This window comes from Trichechus manatus, unplaced genomic scaffold (assembly GCF_000243295.1).
Source record: "Trichechus manatus latirostris isolate Lorelei unplaced genomic scaffold, TriManLat1.0 scaffold00010, whole genome shotgun sequence".
In the NCBI taxonomy this organism is placed as follows: Eukaryota; Metazoa; Chordata; class Mammalia; order Sirenia; family Trichechidae; genus Trichechus; species Trichechus manatus.
In genome coordinates this window covers 10,481,090-10,490,923 of record NW_004443946.1, presented here as the reverse complement: position 1 = coordinate 10,490,923, position 9,834 = coordinate 10,481,090, and the positions used below count along the sequence as shown (strand labels likewise).

Here is a 9,834-nt window from a genome sequence, read left to right as displayed (position 1 = left end):
AAAATGGCCACATATTCTTCCCATTCCTGTATGCATGTTCCTTTACAATGTGACTTTGCAGCTCTTCCCATTAAGAGATGGAGTCTATTTTTCTATTCTTTGACTCTGAGCTTGGACATGTGACTTGATTTGGCCAAAGGGACATGTGACACAAGCACAGGTTTGTAACTGCTTGCATATTGGAACTTGTTCTCTATTTCTGCTCTTAGGAACTCATCAACCCACATTATATGAACAAGCTTGGGCTAGCCTGCTGGATGATGAGAGACACATGGCCCAGTTATCTCCATTGCCCCTGCCAGCAGCCAGCAACTGCCAGACATGTGAGGCCATTGACTGTCAACGGACTATAAACGCATGTGTGAGGCCAGACAACATCATGTGGAACAGAGCACAGCTGTCCCAGCTGAGCTCAGCCCAAACTGCTCTTCCTCAGAATCACGAGTAAATGAATGGTTGTTTTAAGCCACCAAGTTTTGGGGTGGTTTGTTATGCAGAAAATGCTGATATGGATGCAAAAATGCCTTAGAATGGGTTGTTTCAGGTTCTCCTGACATCAGCTACAACAGTTGATCCTCAGGTTCAGGTGCCACAGTGAAAATGGACTTCCAACTCAGACTACTGGACTTCTGCTCCCATGAGTGTCTGCAAGTTGAGGCTAACCCAAAAGCCTCTAGAAACAGATGGCTTCAAGGCACTAATAGCTTACCCAAGACCTTCAGATCAAGCAGACAACTTCAGAAAGGACAACTTCCACCCAAGACAATGAAACAAGAACTTTGTTACACTCACTCAAATTGACTGACATCCTGGTAAGATTGTTAATTCATAACTATGGGCCATTGTTTTCCTTCTCTATAACTCTACTTCTCTTCCTTTTTCCCTCCCTCTTTTGAAGCAAACTATATTTTCCTCTAGCTTGTTTCTAAGAATGAGTTGGACGATTAGCCTCATCTGCTGATCTGACCTGTTAGCCATTTTCAACTTCAGGGGTCACTCAAATCATGCAATGTTTCAGTTTAATGGTAGCAAACAACTCTGTCAAGTATATGACCAGAGCATGTCCTACATACTTTAGAACATACAGTAATATCTCTAGACCCTGACACTTAAGACTAGTCGTTATAATTATATAGGATCACACACAGCTAGTATTTTATCTACACAGAAAAACCAACCTGATCACCTTTTAAAATTATTCTGGATGTCCATGGTACTTTCATAACCCATGAAACTAGTGTGAATATGACCAAAGGAAATAAAAATACCAAGATTACCAAGAAATCCCATACAACTATCCTGATGGTAGAAATACCGTATATATTAGTAACTCACACACTCATAATGTAACTCCTTGTGAAAAATGTCATTGCTCAGGAAAAGCAGAATATAAAATGTCAACTAAAATAGTTACCATTATTTGTCATAATAATTCACGGCAAAAGAGGTACATTTTCAACTCTTTACATACAGTTCATATTAGTTGTGCAGCACCAGGTCTGTTCTTTATCTGTGACCTCTATGTATACCCAAAACTATTCCCTGGGACTCCTCACCAGCTCCTTTGAAGATTTTCAATCCTCACCAGTCTCACCATCTGGGTCTCTTCAGAGGTCTCGGTAGGAGTGACCTCCCAGGAGTAAGAGGGGTCTATTGATTGCCTGAGGGTTTTTAACTTTGGTTAAAAAAAAAAACAAAAAAACCCATTGCCATCAAGTCCATTCCAACTCATAGCAACCCTATAGGACAGAGTAGAACTGCACCATAGAGTTTCCAAGGAGCAGCTGGTGGATTTGAACTGCCAACCCTTTCGTTAGCAACTGAATGCTTAACCACTGTGCCACCAGGGCACCTTAACCTTGGTTAAGAGTCCCTGAATTGGAGAGATGTATCAGTAACTTATCCCCTACTATGGCTGAAATTGTAAATGAGACAGTTCACACTATAAAGACCCAGCAAAAGAGCTTTAATTCACTTGCTGTTATGGTAATGGACCATCATATAGCATTACCATACTTACTGTCCTCACAATCAGGCATCTGTGCTGTGGCTAATATTTCCTGTTGTTTCTATGTAAACGCTTCAGAACGAGAAGAAAAATATCTTTAAAAAAAAATTACAGATACAGACTGATTACTCTCATAAGTTTGACAATCTGAGAGCTGGAATCTATTCTCCTGGCACAGGCTAGGTCAAATAGGAAGTTGACTTCATCAAATTTTCTAAAATATAATGATGAGATTTTTCACTATAATAATTGCTCGTTTTTATCCAATGCATTTTAATAGGGTCTTAAAAGCTAGTATACAACTGATGTTTGATGATCAAATGATGATTTTATACCAGGAAGAATTCCATGTGATCAGCTCGTCTCCTAAGGAGAGTCGATCACCAAAAGGGTGGATTGATGAACGCTGACACAGTTGCCCAGTCTGGCCCATGAGGAGCCATGCTACACTGTATGCCCAAAGTCCTTCATTCTTAACTTTTTTTTTTAAGCAGATGGACATATCAGTATATGGTAGAAAATAATACTTTAGTGGGTTTCTTCTCAGTGACATCACAGAAATACTAAGGATTCTGTTCTAATTATTCATCTATAAGGAAATGTTGTCTCATCAGGATATCTTTTAAAAGATAAAAATGTTTCAACTATAGAATTACTCTTGGACTAGGGATAATAATCACCATGAACTAAGATGCTAATTTGTCTATATTTTTAGATAAATATTTTGTTTTTAATAGAAAAACAATAAAAACAGATGCAAAGATACAATATATGTCTAGCATTTAAAAATTATTATATAAGAGGCCAGAAAATATGCTAGTAATAAGAAATATTATCATCTGAGAATAAAAACATTTATTCAAGTTTCTATTAAAGTGCACATAAAGGAAATATTTTCAGATTTATACCAAAGGAACACTTTAAATACACATTACCCGGATGTTAAGGCACGTTTAAGCCCAGCAATATTAATAGCCTTGATCCTGATATAGTCTGCCTCTTAGTAGCATGTCTCATAAATACTTTATTCCAGAAGTTGGAAATGATATAAGTCAAATATAAAATTAATTTATTTTAAGGCTTAACATGTCAAAAATGCCACTTTACTTATTTTTACATATATAGTTTTATTCCAAAAGGATTTGATGTATAGGAGTAACCCTAGCCAGGAATAATTGGACAAAACAAAATACAATGAACAGACACCAAGCATTTTTTTTTCCTAGAGAAAAGTACAAGTGCACAAGGAGTGGATTAAATCAAAGATTAAACTCTACCCTCCTAAAGTTAGAAAGAGCAGGCTTTCTACGAGTAGGGAGAAAAAACTACCAGCACCTTTAAATAAAAAGTGCTGTTGCTGAAATAAGGATATTCTTCCCAAGCAGAAACAGCTTTGAAAACCAGAAACCAAGGGGAGGTTAATGTTTAAAATGAAGCAGCACTTAGAAATGTTTCCCTAGCTTTCATCCTATACTGACACTTGTAGATGAACTTCAAAATCAAATTAATGATCCACTGAGCGGCATTTTTCTTCCAAATGTTTAATGGAGACTATTATAAGCAGAACTGTCCAAAGGGCCACAGCAAAGAAAATAGGTTCTACAATGATTAACCTGCGAAGCATCTCATAATATGGATGAATCTGGAAGGCACTATGCTTGCTGAGTGAAATAAGTCAATCACAAAAGGACAAATATTGTATGAGACCACTACTGTAAAAACTCATGAAAATCTTTACACACAAACAGAAAAAATCTTTGATGGTTAGGAGGGAGGGGAGGGGTGGGGATGGAAAAACACTAAATAGACAATAGATAAGTGGTAACTCTGGTGGGGTGGTAAGACAGTACACAGTACTGGGGAAGCCACTACAACTTGTACAAAGCAAGGTCTTGGAAGCTCCATAGACACATCCAAACTCCCTGAGGGACTGAATTGCTGGGCTGAGGGCTGTGGGGACCACGGTCTGGGGGAACATCTAGCTCAACTGGCATAACGTAGTTTAGAAAGAAAATGTTCTACATTCTACCTTGTTGAGTAGTGACTGGGGTCTTAAAAGCCTGTAAGCGGCTATCTAAGATACTCCACTAGTCTCACCCCTTCAGGAGCAAGGGAGAATGAAGAAAACAAGATACAAGGGAAAGATTAGTCCAAAGGACTAACGGACAACTACCACAGCCTCCACCAGACCGAGTCCAGTACAACTAGATGGTGCCCGGCTACCACCACTGACTGCTCTGACAGGGTCACAATACAGGGTCCAGGACAGAGCTGGAGAAAAATGTAGAACAAAATTATAACTCACAAAAAAAAGACTTACTTGCCTGACAGAGACTGAAGAAACTCTGAGAATATGGCCCCCGGTCACCGTTTTAGCTCAGTAATGAAGTCACTCCTGAGGTTTACCCTTCAGCCAAAGATTAGACAGGCCCATAAAACAAAACGAGACTAAGGCACAACAGCCCAGGAACAAGGACTAGAAGGCAGGAGGAGACAGGAAAGCTGGTAATAGGAAAGCCAAGGTCGAGAAGGGAGAGTGTTGACATGTCGTGGGGTTGTTAACCAATGTCATAAAACAATATGTGTACTAACTTTTTAATGAGAAACTAGTTTGTTCTGTAAACCTTCATTTAAAGTACAATTAAAAAAAATCTAAAGAAAAGAAAATAGATTCTAAAGTGAAGCCTAAAGCATTTCAGTAACCATCTGAGAGAAGCTTGAGGAGCTGTGACATAGGAAGAAACACGTGGGAGGGGCTGATATATTTCTGGTTTCCATAGGTTCTTGCAGCTTCTATCTTTAGTAAGAAGAAATCCTCATACTTTCCCTGAGCAATAGACCCTACTAGAAGTTTAAGGAATTCTAAAATTACTCATCAGTAATTCTCAACCTTCGGCGCACATTAAGATCACCATAAGGCTGGCCTGCCTGCCTGACTTCCTCCCTCCCTCCCTCTCTTCCTTCCATTCATTCATTGAGCTCCACCCCAGATCAGTTAAGTCAGAATCCCTGAGTATGGAACCGAGGCATTAGTATTTTTTCAAGCTCCCCAGAGGTTCTAATGTGCAGTCAGGGCTGAGACCCACTAAGTGAACTAGAAAAATGCAAGAAAAGCCAAGGATGACTGTAGTTACTTGCTGTTTGAACTTCAGTTGTAACGGGAAAAAATTTTAAGGGAGATAAATTTTTTGCTAACGCTAGGTTGCTTTTCTTCTCATATGCTTAACTACTAGTGTAAGATGCTCAAGTCCTTCAAGATAATGACACCCACCATTTATTGAGCACTTGTCGTGGTGCCCTGATGGCGCAGTGGTTAAGAGTTCCGCTGCTAACCAAAAGGTCAGCAGTTTGAATCCACCAGCTTTGGAAGCCCTATGGGGCAGTTCTACTCTGTCCTATAGGGTCACTGTGAGTCGGAATGACTCAATGGCAGTAGGTTTGGTTTTTGCGTTTGTTGTCGTTGTTAGTTGTCATGGAGTCAATTCCAACTCTTGGCAACCACACATGTGCATAGTAGAACCACTCCTTAAGGGTTTCAAGGCTGTGACCTTTTGGAAGCAGATCACCAGGCTTGTTTTCCGAGGCACTGTTGGGTGGGTTTGAATCACCAACCTTTTGGCTCGCAGTCGAGTGCTTAACCATTTGTGCCACCAACAGTGCCGGGTGCTCTACACACACCATCGCTAATCCTCATTATCCCACAAAATGGGTATTACACCCATTTACTTGAGACAGCTGACAAGGAGGGCCTTATTTGCCCCCATCAGAGAGCCAGTATGTGAAGAAACTGGAATTAGAACCTAGATGTGTTACACTCCAAAGCAATGCTTTTTTTCCTCTTAATTTTATGCATTTATGTTCTGAAGGGTAATATAGCCACAAGTTTCACAAAAGTATATAAAAAAATTAACCTCATAATTTTTTCCTGTCACATCTGAAGATTAAACACACAGTAACTACAGTCATTCTTGATTCCCATCACTTAGTCACTCCTATCACCTAGCCACTCAGTTCCCCTCCCAAGAGACAATCAAAGTTAGTAGTTTCTTGTTTCTTCTCTCAGAGATATTTTATGCATATACAAGCAAATATATGTATCTAAGCGTGTGTGTGTGTATATACACCATGTATCTGGATTCCTTCCCACTCCTTTTTAAGCTATGGTAGCATAACTCACGCACTATTTTGCACGTGGCTTTTTTCACTCTAACAATATATCTAGGAGATAACTCCATATCAGCATCTAAGCTTTTTTATCCTTTTTGTACCACATAGTATTCCGCTCTATGGATCACTTACTGAGTCAGTCCCTTATCGATAGGCACTAGGTTGCTTCCAGTTATTTTGCTGTTATAAACAATGCTGGAATGAATAACTTTGAGCTACATAATTTCGTAAGTACATACAAAAGTTGTATTTGTAGGATCAATATTAGATGCTAAAAGTTATGTCCTTACCACCATTCTCTGCTTTTAAGAAACAGCCAGACCCATGATGACTTACATTTAAATGGCTTTATTTTAAAATTTTACCTACATACACAAGACATGCCTTTCATTTTAATTAAAAAATTAGAGACGGTTTTTGAGAATATGCTCAAAGATCAATATAGTCTAAGAAGTGGTTTTATGCCTGAGTAAAATGACCTCAAAACCAGTGGTATAAATATTGTGTTTGCACTCCGTTCCCATTCAGAAGGTATCTGCTCCTGAGGAGTCCGTGTCACCCTGAACTGTACTGACGCTCAGAGTCGGAGAGCAGTCCTCCAGGTTCACTGAGGGCAGCGTTACGGACATCTTAGCAGGTGGTGCCTGCGAAGTGAAGAGTGGCACTGCTTTACCACCTGCAAAAAGAAGAAACTCATTCAGTTTAACAAGTACATCACCAGTGTTTTTTAAAAAATTTATTGTGGTGAAAATATACATAACAAAACATAAGCCATCTCAACAATTTCGATATGTACAATTCAGTATCACTGATTACATTTTTCAAGTTCAGCAACCACTGTTGCTATCCTTTTCCAAATCATTCCACCACCAATAACATAACCTCAATGCTCCCTAAGCAAAAATGCCCTCTTTCCCGCTCCCTCCCACTCCTGGTAACCACGAATAAGTTTTGGTTTCTATGTATTTACTTATTTGATATAAGTGAGATCACACAGTATTTGTCCTTTTGTGATGGACTTATTTCATTCAGCATGATGTTTTCAAGGTTCATCCACATTGTGGCATGTATCAGGACTTCATTTCTCTTTACGACTAAGTATATTCCATTGTGTACCACATTTTGTTTATCCATTCATCTGTTGATATACACGTTGGTTGTTTCCACCTTTTGGCTTTTGCAAAAAGTGCTGCAAAGAACATTGGTGTACAAGTTTCTGTTTGCTTTCCTGCCTTCATTTCTTCTGGGATACCTAGGATTGGGATTGGTAGGTCATACGGTAGTTCCATGTTCAACTTTTTGAGAAACCGCCAAGCTGTTTTCCACAGTGGTTATACCATTCTACGTTCCCACCAGCATTGGATGTGGGTTCCAGTTTCTCCACAACCCCTCAGGTTACGAACATCCAACTTACATATGTCTCCCACCCCTCCTCTGCCTGTCTACCCTCCAGACAAAGCCGAAGAGCCCCACCAGAGCCATGTCGTCTGCCTCACCCACATGTATTCCACCTGTGGTCCAGTGCTGCAAGAGTCTGCTCTTAAAACCATTAACCAAAAAAAACCTACTGCTAACTCAATCCCAACTCATCGCAACCCTATAGAGCTTCCAAGGCTATATATAAACCTTTATGGAAGCAAATTGCCACATCTTTCTGTCCTGGAGTGGCTGGTGGATATGGTTGGCAGTTGAGTGCTTTAACCACTACACCACCAGGGCCCTTTTTAAAACCATTAGGGGGAAATAATAAACAAAAGGAGAGCTGTTTTCCCTTTAAAAAAAATTTTATGGGACCATGGACATATATGTAGTCGGACGTTGCCCGAATGGATGTTATGCAGGACATGACTGTATTTGTAAAAGGCAAATTCCTTTCATATTAGGAAGAGAGGTGGGGAGATACTGGGATGAGTTATACACGTCATGAATTTGAATGTCTGCAAAATGTGTTGTTGGACTTTTATCAACAGGCAACTGGAGTTAAAAATTTCAAAGCCTGGAAGGCAGTTTTAAAGATACAGAATTAGCAGTCATCTGCACAGATATAATAATTAGGGCAATGATGGCCCAGGAAATAAAAGACTGAGAAGAGAGATGATAAGAGAAATATGGGGAAAGGACCAAGAAAAAAAGTGATCATAGAGAAAATAAAGGAAAAAAGAGGGAGGTGTCAGAGAGGGAAGTAGGAAGAAACCCAGGAGAGTGAAGAGTCATGCAAGGTACAAGATGGTTTTTATCTAATTAATCTATAATTGGTAGAGCTGAGACTATAACTTACTGCTCTTTGCACTATACCAAATACATTAATTAACCACAGTAATAGATGATTACTTTTAATCACTTATTTTTTTAAAGATGGGTGAAGGAAATTCCATTTAATAAGCGGTATGTAATGGTAGGGGCAGCTAAGGAGAGGGGCAGTGCTTAATTTTCAAGCACAAGACCCTTTATCACAGGTCAAGTCTAAGGTCCGAATGAGGTTTGTTGTCCAGTCATCTGGAATGGTCTTACCCACACAGTGGTGTTAGGCTTCTGTGTGGAAAGGAGTAAAGGCGGAAAGAGGATTTAGATAGGTCAGAGCTGGGTTCATCCATCCATTCACCCAAAAAATATCAGTTGAGTATCTACTATGTGCCAGGTACACTGTTCTTCTAGATTCTGGAGAATACTGCAATGAACAAAACAAAGACCCTCTCACAGGCCTTCCATTCTAGTTGGGGGTGGAGGAAGATGACAAAAAAATAAGGAAATAAACATAAAATATGTCAGGAGGTGATAAGTACTATAAAGAAAAACGGGTAAGAGGTAAAAGGGACAGAGTGATGAGAGGCTTAGGGAAAGTTATTTCACTTCTCTAAACCCCAGTTTCCTTATCTATAAAAGAGAGCTAACAGTATCTACCTTAGAGGTTTTTTGAGGATTAAATGAGATAATGGATATAAAATATTTTGTATAGTGTTGGCACACACACACACAAAAAAAACACTCAAAACAAGTTGGCTCTTAGGTAACTGGAAAGGAACTATCCTAAGAGGCACTGACATTCAGGACACGCTGCAAAAGGTAGTATGATTTAGAGAGAAGAATAAGAATGATTCATGAATTATAGTAACAACAAAAAGCAGCTCCAGAAGGCCTCCAAACAGTTATGCTATTTTTAACTCTAGTAATTGTGTTTTAATCGAGTTATGTCAGTAAAAGGCATCATCTTATCTAAAGGTGTTTGTTAATATATATTTTGGGAAGAATTCTTGAAGTGTTCCTTTACACAAGCTAAACAGTCACAGTCTTAGAACTCTGAAAGAGAACGTTTTAGGCTAGCATTGAGATTAAAAAAAGCATCATTTTTGAGACTGTTACCAGGCAAAAAAGGGCAACATTCATATCCAGTTATGGTGGTCACAGAGTTTAATTTTTTTTTTTAAGAAAAGACGTGTCATAGATTGAATTGTGTCCCCCCAAAAATGTGTGTAGCAACTTGGCTAGGTCATGATTCCCAGTATTGTATGAGTGTGTTATCTGATGTGATTTCCTTATGTGTTGTAAACTCTTATCACTATGATGAGATTATATGTGATCTCCTAATGTGTTGTAAATTCTATCACTGTGATGAGGTTATACTGATGAGGTTGACAAGATTAGTGTCTTAATGCAATCTC

The 9,834-nt window shown here is 39.1% G+C and overlaps 1 protein-coding gene across 6 annotated transcripts in view; it reads right to left on the bottom strand.

The window, feature by feature from the left end:
• Positions 1-5,663: 5,663 nt before the first annotated feature.
• The window catches only part of KIAA0586 (KIAA0586 ortholog), a 127,045-nt gene continuing 122,874 nt past the window's right edge, over positions 5,664-9,834 (bottom strand). For 5 of the 6 annotated variants that reach the window (XM_023726241.1, XM_023726240.1, XM_023726242.1 and 2 more), the window contains one exon: positions 5,665-6,851. In XM_023726241.1, the coding sequence (XP_023582009.1) occupies positions 6,700-6,851 (152 nt within the window). In that variant the 3' untranslated portion in view covers positions 5,665-6,699. Of the gene's footprint in view, positions 6,852-9,834 lie in introns of all 6 variants that reach the window. The other variant, XM_023726247.1, reaches the window with a different exon arrangement.